The sequence below is a fragment of the Cladosporium halotolerans genome (assembly GCF_011745625.1).
Source record: "Cladosporium halotolerans strain TM138-S3 chromosome Unknown Sca7, whole genome shotgun sequence".
NCBI classification, from domain to species: domain Eukaryota; kingdom Fungi; phylum Ascomycota; class Dothideomycetes; order Cladosporiales; family Cladosporiaceae; genus Cladosporium; species Cladosporium halotolerans.
In genome coordinates this window covers 914966-937382 of record NW_027191458.1, presented here as the reverse complement: position 1 = coordinate 937382, position 22417 = coordinate 914966, and the positions used below count along the sequence as shown (strand labels likewise).

The 22417-nt window shown below is 55.3% G+C and overlaps 7 protein-coding genes across 7 annotated transcripts; 3 read left to right on the top strand and 4 right to left on the bottom strand.

The window, feature by feature from the left end:
• Positions 1 to 456: 456 nt before the first annotated feature.
• On the bottom strand, positions 457 to 3684 carry WHR41_03097 (uncharacterized protein; the record flags this gene model as incomplete). The annotated part of the gene is made up of 1 exon (XM_069371703.1): positions 457 to 3684. The coding sequence occupies one exon, from the start codon at positions 3682 to 3684 to the stop codon at positions 457 to 459; it is 3228 nt and encodes a 1075-aa protein (XP_069231358.1).
• A 505-nt stretch (positions 3685 to 4189) lies between these two features.
• WHR41_03096 (uncharacterized protein) lies at positions 4190 to 6844 on the top strand (the record flags this gene model as incomplete). The annotated part of the gene is made up of 2 exons (XM_069371702.1): positions 4190 to 6324; positions 6394 to 6844. 2 exons carry the CDS (start codon positions 4190 to 4192, stop codon positions 6662 to 6664), a joined length of 2406 nt encoding a protein of 801 aa, XP_069231357.1. The 3' UTR covers positions 6665 to 6844.
• Positions 6845 to 6861: 17 nt separating this feature from the next.
• On the bottom strand, positions 6862 to 8922 carry WHR41_03095 (uncharacterized protein; the record flags this gene model as incomplete). The annotated part of the gene is made up of 2 exons (XM_069371701.1): positions 6862 to 8515; positions 8572 to 8922. 2 exons carry the CDS (start codon positions 8920 to 8922, stop codon positions 7082 to 7084), a joined length of 1785 nt encoding a protein of 594 aa, XP_069231356.1. The 3' UTR covers positions 6862 to 7081.
• A 1772-nt stretch (positions 8923 to 10694) lies between these two features.
• Positions 10695 to 13354, bottom strand: WHR41_03094 (uncharacterized protein; the record flags this gene model as incomplete). The annotated part of the gene is made up of 2 exons (XM_069371700.1): positions 11914 to 13354; positions 10695 to 11858 (listed from the first exon to the last, which is right to left on the bottom strand). Exons 1-2 carry the CDS (start codon positions 13201 to 13203, stop codon positions 10695 to 10697), a joined length of 2454 nt encoding a protein of 817 aa, XP_069231355.1. The 5' UTR covers positions 13204 to 13354.
• Positions 13355 to 18780: 5426 nt separating this feature from the next.
• Positions 18781 to 20250, top strand: WHR41_03093 (uncharacterized protein; the record flags this gene model as incomplete). Its single annotated transcript, XM_069371699.1, has 1 exon — positions 18781 to 20250. The coding sequence occupies one exon, from the start codon at positions 18781 to 18783 to the stop codon at positions 20248 to 20250; it is 1470 nt and encodes a 489-aa protein (XP_069231362.1).
• A 108-nt stretch (positions 20251 to 20358) lies between these two features.
• Positions 20359 to 21324, bottom strand: WHR41_03092 (uncharacterized protein). Its single transcript, XM_069371698.1, has 2 exons — positions 20622 to 21324; positions 20359 to 20552 (listed from the first exon to the last, which is right to left on the bottom strand). The coding sequence occupies exons 1-2, from the start codon at positions 21117 to 21119 to the stop codon at positions 20466 to 20468; spliced, it is 585 nt and encodes a 194-aa protein (XP_069231361.1). The 5' UTR covers positions 21120 to 21324; the 3' UTR covers positions 20359 to 20465.
• Positions 21325 to 21717: 393 nt separating this feature from the next.
• Positions 21718 to 22263, top strand: WHR41_03091 (uncharacterized protein; the record flags this gene model as incomplete). The annotated part of the gene is made up of 1 exon (XM_069371697.1): positions 21718 to 22263. One exon carries the CDS (start codon positions 21718 to 21720, stop codon positions 22261 to 22263), a length of 546 nt encoding a protein of 181 aa, XP_069231360.1.
• Between the last annotated feature and the right edge of the window lie 154 nt (positions 22264 to 22417).

Genomic DNA, 22417 nt, shown 5'->3' with positions numbered 1-22417 from the left:
GGCCCTTGGGGATAAGGGCAGACATGACATGTAACTTTGATCAATGCATATTCATTTTGTTCCATTAAAATAGCGCATTTCCTTGGCCTGTCGCGCTCCTGGCCGGCGAGTCGAGTCGGGTCTTTCGTCGCACGGCCAGCTTTGCTCAGCTTTGACTCAGGTCTTGATCGAAATGACCGTAAATGGCAAATCAAGATTCACGTCCATAAATGGACTTTGCCGAATACACGAGGTTTCATCCCGGAGGATCTGTCCCAGTCTAATTGTGCCTCATGAACAGAACTAAGTACTAAGAAAACAAAAATTCCAAAGAATATGTACACAAAAAATCAAACGCCGGCCCCATCATGTGCAAAAGTGGTATCGTGTCGGAAAATGCAACCCAATCAACCTCCATCCCCTGGGCGGGCGACCGCCCAATTCTTCCCTCTAGAAAATATCCAGGTGAAACAGCCCTCAGCTCTGACTGTTATGCATGCCCCAGCCCGTGAGCTCGAGCGCAACGTTAAGAATAGTGGTGACAAGCCACAGCGTGATGAGCGCGAAGCCGATGCGCTTGTTGAGCACCCACCTGTTCAGCGGGACGACGACGAGTAGTCCGACAAGCGTAACCAGCAGCGTAGCGCCGGTGACGATCAGCGTCCTGCCGACCTCGATGTGGTAGGCTTTGTAGCGCAGCTCGGAGCCCGGGTGTTTGTGCTGATGATGGTGGGCGCCGCGAATAAGGATGTAGGAGCCCGAGAGGCCGATGCCGAGGAGGATGTTGAGCATGGGGCCGCCGAAGCAGGCAGAAAGCGCCATGACGGGGTATCCGAGCTTGGCGACGGTGATGTCTGCGACGAGGTCGCCGAGGGAGTTGCCGACGGCGAAGATGGTGAGGCCCATGATGGCGTGGCTCATGTTGCAGATAACGGCGAGGGCTTTCAGGGCTCCAACGACTTGGGAGGCGATTGTTGAAATCCAAGCGATTGAGACTACGAAGCCGGCCGCAGATAGCAGTGTGCGGTAAAAGGCGGGGCGTCGACTGGAAGTTGTGGTGAGGAGTACTGGTATCAACAGGACCGTGGAGGTGAGTAGGCTGATAAGAACGGGCAGGACGAGCCACCGCGGTGATAAGTCTGAAGTCGACTGGACATAGATTGACAGCACGCAGAACAGAGGAGCAAGATAGAGCTGGATCAAGACCAGCCATCGATTCCACTCATTGGGATCCTGTGGCGTAGGCGACCCAGGCGGTGAGATAGACAACTCACTGACCGGTTCGGGGGATGCAGATAAGAGTCCCCGTTGCTCGTCGGTGATGGGCGGCGTTCCATCATGAGAAACAGTGCCGAAGTTATGACGATACTGTTGCTCGGTGGCAGCTGCCAATGATGCCATGGTCTCGCGTCCGCCCATCGAACCGTGATGTGAATGCGACACTTTTGAGTTCATTGAACCCTTCAAGGTTCCACTGGCATCGTTCGATGTAACTGTGGCACCACGCGACCGCCTGGAATCGTAAGACGTAGGTTGAGGCAAATCGTCCTCATCGTCGCCGTCTTTCCCGCTCTCGACAACCGGAAGAGTGATCGTTAGCAGGAAAACACTAGGAGCTGCGACAAGACCGATCATCTTCTCCCAGATGCTCTTGTCATGCCAGTGATAGATAGTAGGAAATAATGTCGATATGAGGACTCCGGGCGGAGGGAGAATGCTGTAAGGCCACCATCTGGTCGGCCGCGATGGGATCTCTCGCTCGGCACTCTGGGAAACTGGTATTGACTCTGGCGACAAAGGCGGGGGTAGGTGTATGCTGGGTGCTCGAGAGGAAATAGCGGAAGTTGGCTCCCAGTACGCCGGAAAAGGTGACGAGCTGGGCGTTGATTCGCGCGATCGGCGTTCTCGGGGGATCTTGATCTTGGGCAGATCGCGTGCTTGCGGTACTGCGCGTGGTGAATCTTTGGGACTCAGATTGCTGATAGTGTTTCCTCTGGACCGAGGCACAAAGTAGTCTGACTGTTTTCGGAATGTCGCCTCGGCGTCGGCAACCGTGAGGTGGTCTGGCGTGGTTCCGCCTTCCTCTTCCTCTGGCTCTTCAGGAATCGGGAAAGTAGGCGTAGGGGCAGAGACCTCGACGGTCGGAGTTTGTGGGGCGGACTGTCGACCAGGGCTTGGAATCTCCAGGCGGGGAACCTGCATTCCGACAACACCAGCGTGCTCATTGTGACTCCAGTCACCTGAGTTACGTTGCCGATTAGCCCGATGGAAGTTTGGACTCAATCCGCGACCAGAAGCGTCACCAGCAGACACAGCTCTTCCTCTCGCGGGCGCTGACCTGGGGACAACCAAACTAGAATTCCCATCTGCCGGCTCCGCGCTCGTGTCGATTGTAAGTCTAGGCGGGTCTCGGCCCACAGGGTCAGACAGCGTCGAGTGATTGTCGTGATCTTGCACATCTATCTCAGGGTTGTCTGAGTACAGCAGCCTGGAGTCCATCGGGATCGTTTGGATGTTGCGCGATTTCTGGAGAGAGTTGAGAACGGCCTGAAACTCCAAGGCTCCAACGAGAGAGGGCCTGACTGGACCGATAGTATTCCGGCGAGAGCGGACTTGAGGCCGTGAAACCCGCATGTTGCTGTTGAGCTCACTGATCCACCGGTCGCGTGCCTCTTCCTCTTCATCCTCGTCGGGTAGGTCTTCATTAGGCGTACCAGCGCCACGTTCCAAAGCAGCAAAGTCTTCCCTCGAAGCGCCTCTTGACATGCCTGGCCTGACAGTCCCAGCGTCATCATCCTCCGGATCATCATGATATTCACCCTCCAAATCCATCTCGTCGCCCGGGGGCAAGTAATGTCCTCTTGCAGCTGCCTGCTTTTCTCTTTGGCGCCTCCGACGCCCGATCCACCAATGCCATACGACAACGAATGTGACGTAAACAAGATAGTAGATCACCATCGCAATACATTCCCAAAGCTGCAGCCTGCCATCCCATAGAAACGAGAAACTGAATCCGGCAGCCACGATGAAAAAGCCCACATCCCGGACGAAGCTCTTGCGCGCAACATGGAAGGGCTTGATAAGCGCCATGGATCCTGCCACGACGGCTGTGATGAACACAGCTGCTCCCATGAGCTCTCCGACCGCCAGACTACCGCTGTTCGTATTCATAGCCGCAAAGGTGGAAAAGACGTCCGGGCTGCCGTTGCCGAATGCCAGCAGTGTGACACCGGCCATGCTTTCGCTCATGCCGAGAATGCTTGCGATTGTGCTGAGGTTGATGCAGAAGAAGTCGCTCGCGGCGATTCCAATCGTAGAGAACAAGAGCCCAAGCCACACGACCAGTGTCATGAATGCGACCGGTTTGGCGTGCGGCAACTTGCAGAAGTACAGGTCCAGGTAGGCGGCGAACCCGCCTTCATCGTCCGGGCAGTGTTTCTTGACAAAGTGGCATTGGTCCTTGCTCCGATGTACCAATCGACACTGCTCTTCCTCGTTCATTGCCGACTTGTCGTCTCTGCGCAGGAGCGCCTGCGCGCTGTACGTCGATTCGACTCCATCCTGGCGATAGTACGCAGCGCATGCCGCCAGCAGCAGGCCGATTGCGATGACCAGGTAAAAGGCCCGCGCGGCGCGATAGCTCTTCCTTGCGCCCGGCGCCCGCATATGTGAGGCTGTGTCCTTAGATGGCCATGAGGCGGGCATGTCGCGACTGACCGAGGTCCAGCAATCGCAGAGTCCGGAAGATATGTACAAAGGAGGGAGAAGGTGGCCCTCAGGGTAAAGTGTGGCAACCAGGAACGAGCAACGGCATCACAACAGAGCGAGCAACAGGTATTGAGGCGCAGTCAAGGCGGCGATGGGCCAGACCAAGAGACGCCAATGATCGATTGCCAGCGACGCAGCGAGGTAGTATGGCGTCGGCCCGCATTTGCCCGCCGGTGGCCTGTCGAGAACTTGGCAGCTGGTGGCAGTGGCAGTAGCAAGCGGTGGAGTGACGTGCGTGCGGATCGCCGCAGCCGATCAACCCGCGGCCGCAGTCTGGGGCGCAGCGGCAGGATTCCGCGCGCGTTTGTTTACTTCGTGCCAAATAACGAGACGAAGCGAAGGCAACGGCGACGTCGACGCTCATTGATCACCACAACGTACGGATACCTTGGATGCACACGAAAACCACAAAGCATATCCTCAAAACCTACAGCACCCGATCATGCCGCGCGTACGCGCCTCGGGCAACCAGCCCACGGCAGCCTACGCCTCGCCCGTGAAGACCATGTCAATACCACTCAACGACGACCGATCTGAGAAAGCAGCGCGCCTGCAATCGCGACACATGGCACACTCGAAACAGCTTGACCAACTCAAAGCCGCCGCGACACCGAACAAAAAGCGCAGATCGCTAGGCGCAGGAGACCCGGAAACACCGTCGCAAGATGACGGCGCATACGGCGTGCGAGGCGACGCGGTCACGCCTATGAAGCGCGTGCCGATCCTCGCCAATTTCGAGGAGTGGATGAAGATGGCGACGGACAATAAGATCAATGCGAACAACAGCTGGAATTTTGCGCTCATTGATTATTTCCACGATATGAGCTTGCTGAAGGAGGGAGACCAGATCAACTTTCAGAAAGCGAGTTGTACTTTGGACGGCTGTGTCAAGATCTACACGAGTCGTGTGGATAGTGTTGCGACGGAGACGGGCAAGCTGCTCAGTGGTTTGGCAGACAGTGGGAACAAGAAGCGCCGGGGCGATAATGTGGATGCGGACGGAGAAGAGGGTGACGAGGAGGACGAGGAAGGCGAAGATGGGCAGAAGAAGAAGAGCAAGAAGAAGGCACAGCGCTCTGCAGAAGCGACATTGGTCAACTCGTTCGAGCAACTAAGGTTGAAGAAGATGGAGCTCGAATTCTCAGTGGACCCCCTGTTCAAGAAGGCATCTGCGGATTTCGATGAGGGAGGTGCCAAGGGTCTGCTATTGAACCACCTGTCAATTGACGGGACTGGCAGAATTGTCTTCGACAGCAGCGATGATGCACGGGAGGAGGTAGAGGAGACGAGACAAGACAGCATGGAGCCAGAAGGACCACAAGATGAGACAAAAGAGGAGGTCAAAGAAGATGAGCCAGCAGAAGCGGACGGATTGGTCAACATCGCTGCATTGGGTGTCAAATTCTTCCCCAATCTCGATGCGCTGGACGAGCAGGATATTTGTCCTTCTCTGAAGACTTTTGAGCTTGGAGGTGGCGAGAATGCGATGGACCTTCCTTTCTTGAAGGCACCCGAGAACTGGCGCGACGAGCACCCGGAGTCTTCTGAGGAGCAGAATGAAGGAGACGCGACTGGTTTCGACGCACCTGCCCCATTCGACGACGACGATGATGTGGGCGGCGTCAATTTCGACGTAGATGCCGAGGTCGGCTTCGGCGAAGGTGGCGAGGCGTGGGCGAAGGATGCCGCAATTCAGCCTCAGATGCGTGTTCACACTATGTCGGCAGAGGGCGGCGAGGAAGGCGGCGAAGTTGGCACATTCGATGCCGACTCGAACGCATACGGCGTCACATTGCAGCACCGCGAGCAGAACGACCACGAAAACATCCTCAACTACTTCGACACGGCACTACAAAAGAACTGGGCTGGCCCAGAACACTGGAAGATCGCCCGTATCAAGGAAGCCAACAAGCCCGCCGCACCGCAGCGAGTGCGCAAGGAAAAGGAGCCCTTCGAGATCAACTTCGCAGCCCCAATGAGCGGCGAGCTCGCCTCAATGCTCTACACCAAAGCCTCCAGCAACGCCACCATCTCCCTGCCCAAGCGCGAATGGCGCAGCAAAACCCGCAACCTCCTCCCCGACGACAAGCACTTCAACTCCAAAGACCTGCTCAAGCTCTTCCTCAAGCCCAAAGCCAAGCTCGGCGCCAGGAAGGGCGCCAAACCCCTCCCCGCGCACGAGGAGGTCGACGAGGCCTACTGGGCCGCCAACAACGGCCCCGCCGCCGCCGCAGACGAGCAGCAGGTCCAGGGCGACTACGACGCCAACTTCTTCGCCGACGACAACCTGCCCATGCCCGGCGGCGACATGGACGACGACTCTTTCGCTGACGCAAGGGAGAATTTCTCGCCTGCTCTCGACGACGCAGCCGCTGGCCCCACGGGGCCGGGCATCGACGCCGTCGCCGGCAGCACCGATCCGGCGCAGGCGGGTGCGTTCGGCGAGAACATCATCACGCAGAGCCGCAGGCTGCGCCCGGAGTACGTGCAGTACGCGCGCGTGGCGAAGAAGGTCGACGTGCGGCGGCTCAAGGAGGAGATGTGGCAAGGCATCGGCTTTGGAGAAGAAGAAGAGAGGTACGTGCAGCCACCACCCCCGTTGCAATTTCCAATTTTTCAGGAGTGTCCGCTAACACACACCCACAGCAAAACCACGCAGCCCGCGCACCCGCAGAAACCGCAGATCCCCACGCTCGCGGCCGACGCGGACGGCGTGCTCAAGTTCACGGACATCATGAACAACCTCTCACACGTGTACCCCAAGGCGCAGCTGGCGGACATCTCGACGTCGTACGGCTTCATCTGCCTGCTGCACTTGGCGAACGAGAAAGGGCTGGTGATCGAGAACGTGGAGGGGTGGGAGGAGCTGACGGTGAAGAGGGACTTTGAGGCGCAGGTTTCGGAGGGGGATATCTAGTCCTCGTCTTCTTGCTGTGTTTTTGGAATGCTTGCATGATTCACGGAAGGTGTTTTGGAGAGCATGGGTATGGGGACTTCTCGTTCATTGTGTTTGGGCGAGGTGTTAATAGGAACTCATGGTGGATGGCTAGACAACGTCCTTTTCAATGAATGTGCATGATTTCTATTGCGCTTGACATGGAACCAGTCTGGAAGTTTTCAGGTGATAAAATCAATGATCTCTTGGATTGGAGAGTTTCCCCCTGTGCTTCGCTCTATATATTACGCCGCTTTTGCTCGCAGCCTCGACGCCAGTCAGTCCATTACTAAATCTATGCCCAAGACCCATTTTACAAACGCCGTCGCTGTCAAGATATCATTACACAACAGAGGGTATCGAAACAACGCAAAACACAGTCGCCGCGATCCTGCCGAATCAAGCCGCAGCCATCTCAATCTTCTTCCCCTTGACACTCTTCCACTCGAAAGACACCGCTCCAATGATGCTCAGCACCGCGCACGCAACGGCCACATAGAAAGTATTGACGAGCGCAGAATTGTACGCGACCTGCACGGCGCCAAAGAACTGGTCCGGTATATTCTTCTGCAGGTCCGTTGCGCCCGTCGCGAGCACGAGCGCGGGATCGAGCCCGGGCACGGCGGCGCGCGTGTTCTTCAGCAGCGAGTTGGTGAAGACGTTCTGCGCGACGGAGATGAAGAGGGCGCCGCCGAGCGTCTGGCTGAACATGGCGATCGCGGTGCCGATGGGGACGTCGGCCTTGGGCAGCACGGTCTGCACGGCGACGAGCGTCTGCTGCATGCCCATGCCCATGCCGAAGCCGAAGATGATCTGGTAGCCGATCCAGTGGCTGTGGTTGGTGGTGGTCGTGAAGGTGGAGATGAGGCCGGCGCCGATGGAGGTGAGGATGGAGCAGCCGATGACGAAGGGCGTGTAGTAGCCGATTTTGGTGATGAGGCCGCCGATGAGGATTGACATGAGGACCAGACTGAGGATGAGCGGGAGGTTCATGATGCCGGACTTCACGGCGGAGGCACCCTTGATGGCCTGGAACCAAAATGGAAGGAAGTAAACGAGGATGAAGAAAGCGGCGCCGATCATCGCGGCGAACCATGCTCCGGCGCCAACGGTTCGTTGCCTGAGGATGCGGGGCGGTACAGTGGCATTTTCCTTCTTCCAGACCTGAATGCCAATGAAGACAATGAGCAGGACTGCGAAAACGACCAGGAGAGCGATGACACGGCCGTTCGACCAGGGGTACTTGGAGCCGCCCCATTGGAGAGCGAGCAACAGGCAGACAATCATTGGCAGGAAGACGAGAGTGCCGAAAATGTCGAACTGCTCGAGGTTGTTTTGCCAGCCGCCCTCCTTGAAGCTCCTGGCACGGGATTTCTGAGTCGGATGGTAAAACCAGGCGATGAAGGCGAATGTAACAGCACCGATGGGAAGATTGATGTAAAAACACCAGCGCCAGGTTAACTTGTCCGTAAATGCACCTCCCATGAGCGGTCCAGCCACGGATGCAATACCGTACATGCCGCCAATCAAGCCCATGTAGGTGGGACGCTGGCGGAGGGGAACAGTGTTTGCAACGATGAGAATTGCACCAGAAAAGATTCCAGCAGATCCAAGACCAGCAACTGCACGACCAATGATGAGAGCTGGGCTGTTTGGCGCAGCGCCGCAGACCGCACTGCCGACCTCAAAAATCACCAGAGCGGTCAAGTAGATCCACTTCACGCTGAAGAAGGTGTAGAGCTTGCCGAAAAAGAGCTGAAAGGCGCAGGTGGTCAGGAGATAGGCAGAACCGTACCAACCAACGTCGTTGATGGCCTGGAACTGGTCTGTGATCTGTGATAGAACTCAGAAAAGTGAGGTATATAGCTGGGAAAGTCGTGTGAAAATACCTTCGGTATAGCTGTGGCTATAATAGTATTGTCCAAGGCCATACAGAAGACGGAGAGGCACAGAGCGACAGTGATCAAAATCAGCTGCGTCGATTTGGGATATTCCGTCTCATCTTCCTCGTCTTCATCTTCACCAGTCGTCTCGGCAGCCTGTTCCTTCAGCGCGGCGGGCTTCTCGTCTTCAGTGGAGTGAGAGCGTGACTCGGGCAACGTGCTCGTAGCAGTGGGTTGCATCTTTTCGTCCGCTATAGAGGGTGCGTCGCTCGGAGCGAGCGTGGTATCGTCGCCGGCTGATGTGGTAGGTGGCGGGTCATTCTTGCCGCCCTTGCGGAAAAGGCTGCCCAAAGGCATTGTGAGGATATAGAAGGCGCGGTGGTGCACGAGATTATATGAAGGTAGAAGCTCCTGCAAGAGAAAACCGCAGAAGGTGGAGACCCAAACAAAGACGCGTCCGGGTCAAGGAATGTCGACTATGGCGGAGAAAGTGAAGTGTGGTACACGGACGGAAGAAACATATATACAAACCTGGATCGCGCAGGCGGAGGGCAATCAGGGTGAATCACGCCGTATGCATGGCCCGGCGCATGGCCTTGGGACGGGCGGAGCGACACACTCTCCGCGCTCATGGGTGCTATGGCGCTGGAGTTAGGAGACAAGCGACGGGAGGAAGTGAGGCCCGACGAGTCGGCCAGCAGGCCATGCCGTTTGCGGCGGGGCCTCGCTTAGCTCAAGCTTCGCTCTCGCTCTCACGCCTGCGGGCCTGGCCAGCGAAAGCTTGGTGGGCTTTGCTTTGCAGTGGTATACGGCGGGCAGCGCTAGCGAGCCTTGCTGCCTTGCTGCCTTGCTCGTCGCCCTGCCCACGCGCGTGCCGCCCGAGATGGTCAGGCAACATCCTGTCGTCATGCCGCAATCTTGTCTGCATACATCGACACATCGGCATCGACTTATTGCATTCGCACCACACCATCATCCTACCCTGTCTCCCGCCCACCTCACTCCCCTGCTCGTCCTCCTCAACTCAATGCTGCTGCCTCCCGCGTGGCGCGCTAAACCGCAGCCACTCTACCAGTCGAGATTTGTTCGCACTCGGACACCTGCGCACGGGCGGCTGCAGCGAATGGCGTGCATGATACCCTACATTCCTTACAGGACGCCCCGGTCGGCGCATGGGAACGGAGTCGGAGTTTTCTGTCATGCTCCGATCCGCGCCCTCCAACCTCCAATCGCACCGTCCAATGCGGCTCCTGGATGAAGTCAATTCACCGTCTGCCTGGACTCTTCACTATACCGGAGGTGTCCGTGCGGCACTACATCGTCCATGGTATCTCGGAGGATTTTCACCGCCCAAGCGTCGTACCGTTTGCCGTTTTGGGAAGGCCTGCAGGACGGCGTGTGTCAACAAATTTTCGAAAGTCACCGTGCCACGCTGCTGTCACCGTGACTGTTCGGAGACATTATTTTCTGCGGTCGATGTCACCTCGCTCGTGTTCGTGTACTTCCTGGTCGTCTGGTTACGGCGGCTGATGGCAGGTGACAGCGTCGGTCGGCCGCTCCGTGTTGCCTGACCTCCGGGTTCTTCTCGTCGGATCCCGTGCAGCAACATAGGTACAGCCGGCGTCGGCGGCAATCTCACCTCCGACTGGACATGCCTGATCGGAGTCATGTCTATTTGACAAGGCTGAAAATCTATGCCAAGCGGAAGACTGCAAGCGGACACTCCGCTCGTGAAATGACTTCGCATTCGCAAATCGGCATTCTACCAAATCGCCCAAGCCATCGAAACTTGTTCCCGAGAATAGACTCATTACCCATGATGGAGTTCTTTGCTACGATTTATCTCCAAGCTATGCCAGGTAATTTCCTGATCAGACGGCTTCACAGCGTGTGCGAATCCCTTAATGTCCGAAGAAAACAGGATTGACGTTGGTGTTACCTTTTGTTCTAGACTTTGAAAATGGCTGTAGGTCTATGAAGCCCACCGGCGAAAATAGGTCGGTAGGTATCCGGTCCTTTTCGGCGATGTCATTCAACTACTCTGTTGAAGAGCCTTAATTCATAACAAAAGTATCATCTATCTAACAGAGCAGCGTATGTTCTCCTCCGCTCTTTCTTCTCACAAACATCTAATCCCACATAACATCAAACTCATACATCCCTCCCTCCTCCGTCTCCAACGACATCATCCCGTCCTCTACCTCCCCAAACGCATCACTCCCTTCCCCAGCATCAACTCTCCCTCCCCCAACACCACCAACATCAAACTTCACCACCACTCTCCCCCCAAGCCTACTATCCACACTAACCCTCCCAACCCTTCCCACACTCCACTCAAACCCAACAACAAACCCACCCCTCGCCACCAACCCATCCACTCTCCCCTCGCTCCACCCCTCCGGCAACGCAGGCAACAACCACACCTCCCGCGCCCCATCCGCCCTCACAAAATGGCTCTGCAACAACCCCTCCGCCACGCCCGCCGCAAACCCGAAATTCCCATCAATCTGGAACGGCGGGTGCGCGTCGAACAGGTTCGGGTACGCGCTGCGGTTGAAGAACTCGAAGACGTTGTCCGCCAGCGCGGCGCCGTCCAGCAGGCGCGCGGCCCAGTTGATCGTCCAGGCGCGCGACCAGCCGGTGCCCGCGCCGCCGTTCTCCAGGCGGTAGTCGAGGGTCTTGCGCGCGGCGGTCCAGAGGGTCGGGTTGTGGCCTGGGGCGTCGGGAGGGGGGATCTGGGTCCCCGGGTAGAGCGCGTAGAGGTGCGAGATGTGTCTGTGGCCGGGCTCGGCTTCGGGGTAGTCGTGCAGCCATTCCTGGAGGACGCCGGGGTAGCGGGTGGAGAGTTTGGGCGGGGGGAAGCGGGACATTGTGGTGTTCATGGCGGCGAGGAAGGTGGCGTTTATGGCTGGGTGGGAGGGGAGGGAGGCGACGGCGTGCTGGTAGCCGGTGAAGAGCTCGCGGAGGATTTGGAAGTCGCAGGTCGGGCCGACGGTCATGCTGCCGGAGGCGTTGGAGGCGGTGTAGTAGGTGTTTTCGGGGGAGGTGGAGGGGTTGGTGACGAGGTAGGTCGTGCCGTTCATTTGGTAGGGTTGGAGAGTGTCGAGGTAGAATTGGATGGCGCCAGTGAGGGTGGGGAGTTTCTCTTGCAGGAAGGTTTGGTTGCCGCTGTAAAAGTAGTGCTCGAGGATGTGCGTGCAGAGCCAGGCAGAGGTGAGGGTCCAGTATGAAGCTGGCGGGTAGCGGTCTTGAGGAGCGGCGTCACCGTGGATGTCTGTGTTGTGGTGTACCACCTGGACTTTGTCAGCATCTGCAGCGTTTGAGCCTCTGGATTATGGAGGTACCTACCCAACCAGACGCATTGTACATATCGCGAGCAACAACCTCGCCGTTCACCCTGACCTTTTCGATATGGTCGAAGAGAGCCTGGTGGAGTGATGGAAGATTAGTGAGCTCAGCAGGCCAGTAGTTCATCTCGGTATTGATGTTGATCGTGAACTTAGATCCCCATGCCGATTCGAAATCCTCGTTCCAGATTCCTTGCAAGTTGGCAGGAAGAGTGCCTGGTCGGGATGATGATATCAATAGATATCGTCCATAGTTGAATTCGAGCGTAATGAGGTCAAGATCGTTAGCGCCATTCTGGGTAGCGTTGATCCTTTCGTTCGTGGGCAAGATGTCGGTTGTGCTGTTATCCTCCTTGCCAAGCTTGAGACTGCATGTGTCGTAGATGGCCCGATAGTCGTCGATGTGACGCTGGCGGAGATCCTCGTAGGAATGTTGCCGGGCGCTATTGAGCGTGCTCTCGACGGCAGCCACTGGATCTTCTTCTCTGTACGTGGTGGTAGCAGCAAACATGGCAACCGCCTCAGTGGCATTGTCTACCACGAGGAACTCGCCCCAAGCTTTGAGATTCCCATCAGTCTGTACGGTGAGGCCAGCCGCGAAAACAATCGGATTGGAGCTTCCTGCAGCACCTGTCATGAAGACTGAGTTGCCGCCTCGGTTGAAACTCTTATCCGAGGCCGTGTTGATGTTGTCTTGTGGGCGATTGACTCGCATCTGGAACGATAGCTTACCGCCACCCTGGGCAGTGAGCCTGTGGACTATAACATCGTCCGGTGCGGATGCGAACAGCTCCCGCTCGACCTGAGTGTCATTGATCGAGAAGTGTACGCCGGCGGTGGCGTTGTCCAGATCCAGCCAGCGCTCGTAGCTGCCGTTGTTGTACTCATCCAGGCCACCATCGAAGTAGATCTCAATGTTCCCCAGCGTTTGGTAGTACCTCTGCGCTTGTGGAGTTGAGACGAGGCCCAGATCTGCCAGCTTCTCTGCTTCCTCTACCTGCTCGTTGGCCAGAAGTTCACGAACTTGGGTGACAGCCTGAGAAGCATTCTGATTCAGCCGATCGGTGGGCCCTCCAGACCAGACGGTTTCTTCGTTGATCTGAAGGGTCTCAGAATCTGGTTTTCCGTATATCATGGCACCCAACCGTCCATTGCCAATCGGTAACGCGTCGGTCCATAGCTCAGCTGGTTGGTCGTACCAAAGCCTCGAATCAAGCTCTGCTCTCACTCCAGAGAGAAGAGCTGCTGCGACAAGCGCAGCGCTCCGAGAGATTTCTCGTCCGCCGACCATTCTCAATGATCATGTATGTTGGTCGACCGCGTATAGCTGGGGTCTGCACAGGCAGTCCCGCAGAGAAGGAAAACATGATGACCGAATGTTTTGGAGAGCATCTTATAACGTGCTCCCAGTGACCGGCTAAATTCTGATCTGTTTGTCGTAGTCTGCGGGGATATGGCTTGGAATTTTGACCAAATCAATGATCGGCGCGCCAGTCCACCAATGACGACTGTTTTGGTCGTCGTGAACCTTTCAGTCGCAGTCGTCTAGGAAAGGTGGAGGTGAGGGGAAATGTAACGTGACCTCCGGCTCCACCTTGGCGGCCATCCATATGCATACATATTCAGGTTGCGACAGAAAGCGCTTCATCATTGGACGCTGAGAGTCTTGCATGTTGCTGCATGACTCGAATTGATTTTCGCATTCGCTCGTTCCCTTTTCTCCGCTCTGTTGCACTGTATATACGATACGTCAAATGTGACAAAATCGATACACATGTACTTGATCACGCTCGTTGCAGCGCATTCACGCGGCTCTTGTCGTGCTGCGCTCAATGTGTTCGTCCACCACAACCTCGAGTTCGCTTCCTGCTCGACACACTCCACTCCCCTCCAGCGTAGATGCATGTTCATAGGCGAAGTCACATACATTCGGTCAGCTTCATCATGCTGTCTCTGACCAAGCATGAAAACATTTATCGTTGTCAATAGTCTTTGCTTTTTGCACGCAAGCAAGCAAATGCAAGCAGCAACAACAGCATGAAGGACGACCATTCTCAAGTATGGTATCATTGGCCGAGTACTTGGCGTGAGTGGAAGCTCGTTGGCCACACGCTCCGGGATCGCAATAGGGAATATTGACTTCACGACTCCGCGCGAGTGATCCACGTCGGCTACCCTTTCCTGCGTGAGCGTAATCGACGTGATGCTCACCTACTTCTAATTAATCCCGGTTAGCCTACTACTGGAACAAATGTCCAAGAGACGCTTCACCCGCCGTAAGGTATTAGTTTCAAAGAAGGCTAATAGAATTGAGCAATCTTACTGTAAGAGGTTGGGTACTGTCATCGGTCAGGCCGACAGCTTGATTGAGATTGATGTGCTTGTCGGCCTGAAACAGACAGAGTCGGGAACTCTCGTTATTTGAGGAACTTGTGCACCCCTAGTGTCGGCTGACTGTGTCTATCATAATGCCGAGCTAACGAACGCACATTATTGCACTGTTGATGGTGCGCTTTTCAGAAGTGATCGTCTCCTATAGAGCAGAACTGATTGCCTGAATAAAGAGCCAGACGACCATTTGTCTTCCGGAACCGTCAGAGTTCATTTGTCACCGTGCTCGTACCTTCCTTATCTGTCTCTTTCCGTATAACGCCACACTCGGTGTCTCGTAGAAGTCCAGGTTGTTGCTGTATCACGCCGCACTTGGTGTCTTGTCGAAGTCCAGGTTGCTGTGTTTGTAATCACCTGCGCAAGAACCTGGAACTTTGGTCGAGGTCATTCCTTCCTAAATTGCCACTTGCGGTTCTCGCCGAGGCGAGCGTCGTCTTAATAATTGGCCGGCTGGTTGTGCACATCGCCTTGATCGATCGATCCTTTTTTTCCCAACTTTCATCCAGGGTTCCTAGTTGTTAGAACCTCCTGGACTTTTAGAATACACTTCAACACGCTCGGGACATGGGCGATACTCATCGTCTCTAACGACTGACTGGACACTCATCGTACTTCACTCACTTTTCCCTGCCATAACCTCACAATGCGGTTGCTTGCGTTGCGTTCGACACTCCAGCGATCATGTCCCGAGCTCTGCCCTTTCATCATCTCCGACCATGAGGTCATTGTCAAGAGTCCGTGTCGCCATGGATATCTGATTCTCACCGTAGCTCGTGCGACGGGTGCCTCGTACCAACCAGCTGGTCCACCACATGCCGCGGCCGTAGGCTTCCGGGACACATTTCGCATCCTGATCGAATTTGATGCACTGGGTACGTGTTGGCATCACTCTGGAAAGATCTAATGATGCAACATTCGTTGCACGTGGCATCATCCCGCTGTGAGGTCTAGACTTCGACATAAAGCTCGTGACCTGATTGAAGTGCCATAACAGTGTACAATGACAAACGAAGTCGGGGGATTAAGCTTGGATATCCGTGGGATTAAGCTTAAACAGACGTCGCACACTCCAGTGATTACGACCCATGGTAGGAGACTGAGATTGTACCCGGCAAGTGTGCAATTGATAGGTCATGCGTTCGCAAGCTCGATAAAATGAGAAAGTCGATTGCTCGCAGCACGGCGGCTATCTTGCAATGTACCTATTACCCGGTAGTGCACGGAAAGCGACTGACGCTTGCATAGAGCATGTTCACGTACGCACGTACAACGCTTAATGCGCGCGAATCATTACGCAACACGCAAAGACGATGCGCAATGGGGGCAGAATAGATTTTCAGACTCGAGCGCGAACATCGAGTGTTGCTCAATGATGCGACCGGAACTGATCAAGAAGAGGTCGAGCTGGAGGCAAGCGGGATTCATTGCTGTAAAGAGCAGACCACGCCAAGCTGTTGAAGTTGTGCAAAACGCCGGGTTAGCGCGGAGTTTGTCGGACGGAGCCATCCCCGAAATGCTAAAACCTCGGGTACTGGGGTACCCATTCCGCGTGATGCAGTGTTGTCTGATGAACTCGACGTATCTACTGGTCCAATGCGACGCTTTGCCAATCTGGTTCTTAATTCTTGTTGATTGGAATGAATTTTCTGCGCGCAAAGCAATGAGAGGGTCATTCGAAGATCGCCGCCCTGCAGAGACGGCTTTCACAAGTTTCACAAGTGCTGCTCTTCGGTCAATGGCTGCTCACTTTCCGTTGGCTTCTGTTCGCTTATTGGCTGCACACCAACCAATGGCTGCTTGAAACGAACCATTTTACGCGGTTGATTGAAACGCAATAACTTCCCTGATGCTCCATCTCTGCATTCCTGGTTGATCAGTCTGCCTTACTGACAAGGATACATGGTGCTATGTCTGAACTTCTGTTACCTTCGACGCTTCCCGATGATCAGCATGTCTCCGATGTCTATAAAGATGCGTACTTGAGGGTCTTGGTCTCTATCATATCTGTATGAAGACGATGGTCGATCGATCGACACTATGGGATCCGCTAAGGGGCGCGATATCAAGCGAAATTCGCAATGTCATGCAGAAGAGGTCCGCTTGCATCCCAATGACTTCCACTATCGAAGCCACAGCAGCGACATTTTCATATCGGAAGCTTGTGGGAGACCCACTCAAATTGCGATTTTCGTTCGTCAGATAGCCTGGAAGCTACTCTTTAATCTCTATTCATTTCAATTGCGTACCCAAAATATTCAGAGCACCAAAAACTTTCACTCCAGGAAGCCTGATTTTCCCAGACGTGGAAGTAGAAAGAACAGGAAGATCCCAAGACAATATGTCCCTATGACATAAGCGTTACGAATAGCTTAAGAAAGGCCCGAACATCATTACGAGGCATCGCAGATGAGTAATTTGTCGATCGTCGCAGACCGCCTATAGCAAGATTGACAAGCACAGACCTATTGAAGATGCGACCGAGCCTTAGGACAGAAAATCTTATGATTTCCAGAGAAGGCGATCTAGTTTCTGGACGAGAGTGACGTGTCCGTAGTTTCCCGAAGGCATGGAGGGACACTCCTGCTACTCCACTCCGACGCTCGCCTTATGATAAAGCAAAGCCTCGCTCGCATGCCCTGGCATCGGTTCTTCCACACCTTCTTCAACAATGGCATCGACAAACGATAACGCAGTCAAGCTCTCCGAGTCTCTAACCGCCTTGCGAAATGACAACTGGTTGAGTGCGTCAGCCGCGAGGAGGTGCATTTCTCAGCATCAGGAAATGATGAGGTCCTTGCGAAACTTGCTCAGCTATTGAAGAATGAAGAGGTCCAATTTGCACTCGTTACGGTGCCCCAAGATGGCCAATCTGGTATTCGAGACATAAACTTCACCTGGACTGGACCAAATGCAGGACTTCTCAAGAAGCGAAAGTGCTATGAAGTCCAAGACACGGTTGACGGATTCTTCCGGCCATATCACGCGAACGTCTCGGCCAGTAATAGGGAGAGATTCGATGTGAACAAGTACGTATATCATCTTGCGATGTCTGAAGTATGGTTTGGCTAACATCATGATTAGTCTTCTTGAGCAATCGAGTCCCTTAGCAGGGAGTTACTGCATTGATTAGTGGCCCCGAATACGCGTGATTTCAGTGTATGGACCCTCAAAGTCTGGGATCATAGGACTGCAATCTTCTCAAAGTTAGCTTAGTCCTCTCCTACGAACATATAATGAAAGAGCGAGCTCGCTATCCTCACCGGCTGCTAGCCTCTTGCCTCTGTTCCGAACGTCCATAGAATTCACCCGCACATGCAGAAAGAGACGGCCCGTCGAAGTGTTTCTGAATACCGTTATGCGTCGACGTGTTGACAATCAATAATTCCTTTATAGTGCACATAGTCTCATATAGTATCGCAAAATTCTACGAACGCTGTGTGACTGCACCTTCATAAGACGTGAGAATTGTAAACATCCGGGGCAGAGGAGAATGCCTGCACCTGCGCGAACTTGAGAGCGCAGCTGGCAAGCAGTCTCGTATGTGATCATCTTCTGGAGCTTCCATTGCGCGTGGAGAACTCAAGCTCAAAGAAGAGGCTTAAGGGCTTGCTGTTGCACAAATTCGAAGCTGCAGCTGACGGGTATAGTAGCTAGCCAATGACATCTGGCTCAAGAGGTTTCACCTTATCGAAATCTCTCGCGATAAGGAAAGTCCAGAAGGCGTGGCCGCAGACGCAACTCAGGCATGAACATCTACAATCGCTGCATGTGGCTCTCATTCTAATTCCTCGAGGGCTCATACAGATTCTGGTTTTAAGCCATAGAGCTAAATGGCGCGCCGGGTCAAATGGCTGAGCATGCGCGTGGAAAACAGCCAAATTTCGACGCAATGCCGCTCTCACTGCCATACATGTGCGCCTGCGAGTCGGGTCCCGACTGTGTAGACATATGTACGGTGGGCGCAGCCTTCGGTGCTGATATCGTGGTGCGATGTGGCGTGACGCTTATAGCGGTGTGTAATCCGACGGATGGTGCGCTGCAGAAGCTGTGATAGGCTCACAGACGCTGACGAGAGCGTGATTGGCTGACAGGGTTCGGATGTTGGATGATAGCACATACGGTTATGCAGACGGACGTGGCGCGGGCGGCGGCCACGCACGCAAGGATAAAGTTGGCTGAAGCGGGGCCGAGCCGCGCTCGGAGATCAGCCACCAGGCAAGACAAGGCAAGCATTGCGATCGCCAACGCCGGGCAGCCAGGCACCGAAGGAGCCGAGGCACATTTCGTTGCCCAACATCTATTTCACGCCTCTCCTCAAGATACAGACCGCGGTCCTCGTCGATCAACCCCTCTTTCCACAAGATATTTGACAGAGTTCTAGGGTGTTTCAAACCCCTGCGTCCTCCACAATCCTGCAGGCGTCGCCGGATCCTCCCAACTCTCCAATCTCGTTGCGTTTGTCGCCACGCCACCGTCCATGGCTTCCACCATTGATTACGATGTGGTCATCATTGGCGCTGGCATATCTGGCATCAACTGTGCATACCGTCTCCAGGAGCGCAACCCAGAGCTCAGTTACATTATTCTAGAAGGACGTCACGAGGTCGGCGGAACCTGGAGCCTCTTCCAATACCCTGGCCTTCGCTCAGACTCTGACCTCTACACATTCGGATTCCCTTGGCGGAACTGGACCGAAACCACCTCGATTGCCCAGGGTGATCTCATCATCAAGTATGTCCAGGACTCGGCTGAGATGTATGGCATTGATAAGCGAATCCTGTTCAACCACCGAGTAGACTCCGCCAACTGGTCGACTGTGAAGAAATCATGGGGATTCGACGTCACCGCAGACGGGTCAACGAAGAAGACGATTCGCAGTCGATGGGCGCAATTCTGCACGGGCTACTACGACTACAAGAGCCCTCTTCCCAGCGTTATCCCCGGTATCGAAAATTTCAAAGGAGAAGTTGTCCACCCTCAATTCTGGAACAAAGACCTCGACTATAAGGACAAGAACGTAGTCATCATCGGCTCTGGAGCAACCGCCGTTACGCTCCTTCCTGTACTCGCAAAGGACACGAGCCATGTCACCATGCTGCAACGTAGCCCCTCCTACCTGCTCTCACAGCCTACCGAAGACGCAGCCGAAAAGTTTATGCGAGCATGGCTGCCCGCCGCCCTCGCATACCGACTCATCCGCTTCAAGTGGATCCTTCTGCCATTCCTTCTGACCACCTTCTTCAAATATTTCCCCGCCACAGCTAAGAAAATGGTCAAGGGAGCCGCGGCCAAACAGCTACCCGAAACCACGCCCATCGACCCCCACTTCACGCCCAAATACAACGTCTTCCAACAGCGCCTCTGCTTCTGCCCCGACGGCGACTTCTACAAATCGCTCCGCAACGGCTCCGCGAGCGTCGAGACCGGCACCATCGACACCGTCACGCAAGACACCATCAAGCTCACCTCCGGCCGCGAACTGCACCCCGACATCATCGTGACGGCGACGGGCCTCAAGATCCAGATGGCGGGCGGCATGAAGATCTCCGTCGACGGCGAACCGTACGACGTCAGCACGAAGTTCTTCTGGAAGGGCGTCATGCTCGAGGACCTCCCCAACGCGGCGATGACGATCGGCTACGTGGACGCGTCCTGGACTCTGGGCGCGGACGCGACGGCGCAGATGGTCTGTAGGATCCTGAAGCGCATGCGGAAGGAGGGCGTGACTGAGGTCGTGCCGCGGTGCAGCGATGCTGAGAGGAAGGCGATGAAGGAGAAGCCGGTCCTGAACTTGACCAGCACGTACGTGAAGGCTGGCAAGAGCGAGCTGCCCAAAGCTGGTGATCGGGGCCAGTGGAGGCCGAGGTCGTACTACTACGAGGACATTCTCATGGCATGGTTTGGTGACATCAGGAGCAACATGGATTGGATCAAGGGTGTTGCGTGATCGCGGAGAGCACACGGGGTGCTAAGCGATGAAGAACGACGTATATGGCGAAGCACAGGAGCCACCAATTGATGGTCCATAAGCATACAAGGCGAGCGTAATGCCTGATAGAACGTGCAACCGAGATTGGATACGCATTAGTCATTAGAAAGCATTCGTCCCTTCCTTCCACTTTCAGTTCATCGGGACCGTCTTCCTCGCTGGTGGTCATAACATTACTTCTCGTTCTCACGCTCGTCCAAGCACACGCAAATTGCCGCAATCATAGTGAGATCCACGTTGGGAGCAACAGTAACGAAATACTGTAAATGCAAAATCAGCAAGGCATCCAAGTGCGACTTTCCTCACGTCTCGAGAAGATGTCTACTCACCGTCTGCTTGTCAGCCCAAATCTCACGGATGTTGACGAACTTCCTCTTCACCTCCGCCACCGGCTTCCCCTCAAACGTAATAGTCGCCGAGCGATCGATGAAATCGCCCTTCAACTGCAGCTCAACGTCCCTGCCATCAGCCGCATTCTTAAAGTGCACGCTCGACTTGCTGCTCCCGAGCGAAAAGTGGCCCTTGACCTCGAAGTTGTGCCCGTGCGGGCTCTCGCAGACGAAGCTCTTCTGCAGCGCCAGCATCTTCTTCTTGACCGTGAACAGCTCGTTGCCCTGCATGTCCGTGAAGGCTTTGGTGCCGTGCAGCGAGATCATCTTGCCCTTGCACTTCGCCACGGGCGTGCCTTCGGCCGTCGAGATGGTGAAGTCGTCGCCGGTCAGGGAGAGCATCTTCTCCTTCATGTGGAGGGTTACTTCGGTTGGGGAGTAGAAGGCTGGGTTGACGGGCTGGGGGCCCAGGGGCGGGTTGAATGGGGTCAGAGTCATGTCGGATGGCGAGTCGTTCAAGGCGAAGCTGCTGTGATTGGAACTGTTTGAGAGAAGCAGAAGGAGTGAAGTGAGCGTCTCACGGTAGCTTTATAGAAAAGTATCCCAAAGCTTAAACAAGTTTCGGGTGGTGCGGCATGCAGGGTGGCTGTGTGGGTGAAGCCAGACGTCAGTTCACAGGACGATGGAGCTTTGGAGGAACGTTGGCGGGGAGCTTGGTGATCTTTTGGGCGTAGGCTGTGCAACATTTCCAAGGCGCGGACACTTCAACGTGGGCGATACAGGGATATCTGCTCGCGCGTCAGACCAGAGCTAGGGTTTGTCTCACTCGCAGGAGCTCTGTTCTGGCTCGCCGTGTATCCATTACGAGAAGAACCAATAACCACAACACTCGCAAGCACGGATTATGCAGCCTCAGCGAGCATTCGGCAGGCGGAATTAGACTTTACCCTACCAGCCTTGCCGAGCTAGCGCCAACCTTATCCGGCTTCCCCAAGCCAAGATTTCGCCTCGGCCGCGATTTCTTCTTCAGCGGGCATACCAAAAGAAAGGCCGATCACTTCCACCAAACCAACCAACACACACGACGACCGCCAAAATGGCACACCTCGAACCCAAACCCCAACCATTCACCTTCGACCTCGGCTCCCTCCTCTGCAACGACCCGAACCCCCTCCCCTCGCTCGCCGAAGACAAAGAGGCCACCCTCAAAGCCGTCGCGCGCGACACCGCCCAGGGCCTGATCAACCAGCTCCTGACGACCTGCGCCATCACTAAGTCGGCCGACGACCAGTCGCTGCAGCTGACGCTGCCGGAGCCCAGCACGCACCTGCCGCGCGAGAAGCCCGTGCCTAAGGAGAAGGAGAAGACGAAGTGGCAGAAGTTCGCGGAGAAGAAGGGCATCAAGCCGAAGCGCCGCGACGGCAAGCTGGAGTTCGACGACGCCGCGCAGGACTGGAAGCCCAAGTACGGCTACAAGGGCAAGAAGGCCGAGGGCGCCGTGCCGGACGATTGGTTGACGATCGTGGATGACAAGGAGGAGAGGAAGGCGAAGCAGATTGGCAGCAGGAAGAACACGGGGAGTGATGTCGATCGCAGGAATAAGAAGATCGCGCAGAGGAAGAGCATGATGGGCAAGCGCTGAGAGATGGGGGTGGGAAGCTAAAAGTTTTTTCTTGACGGGATTTCATGCGTGGCTTGATGGGCTTCGGCGCTCAGCCGGCCACTGATCATGTCTGGCGGCCGTATAGAGGCTGGGCAATATACGAGGCACAAGCAGTTTGGCCCAGCATGACCAT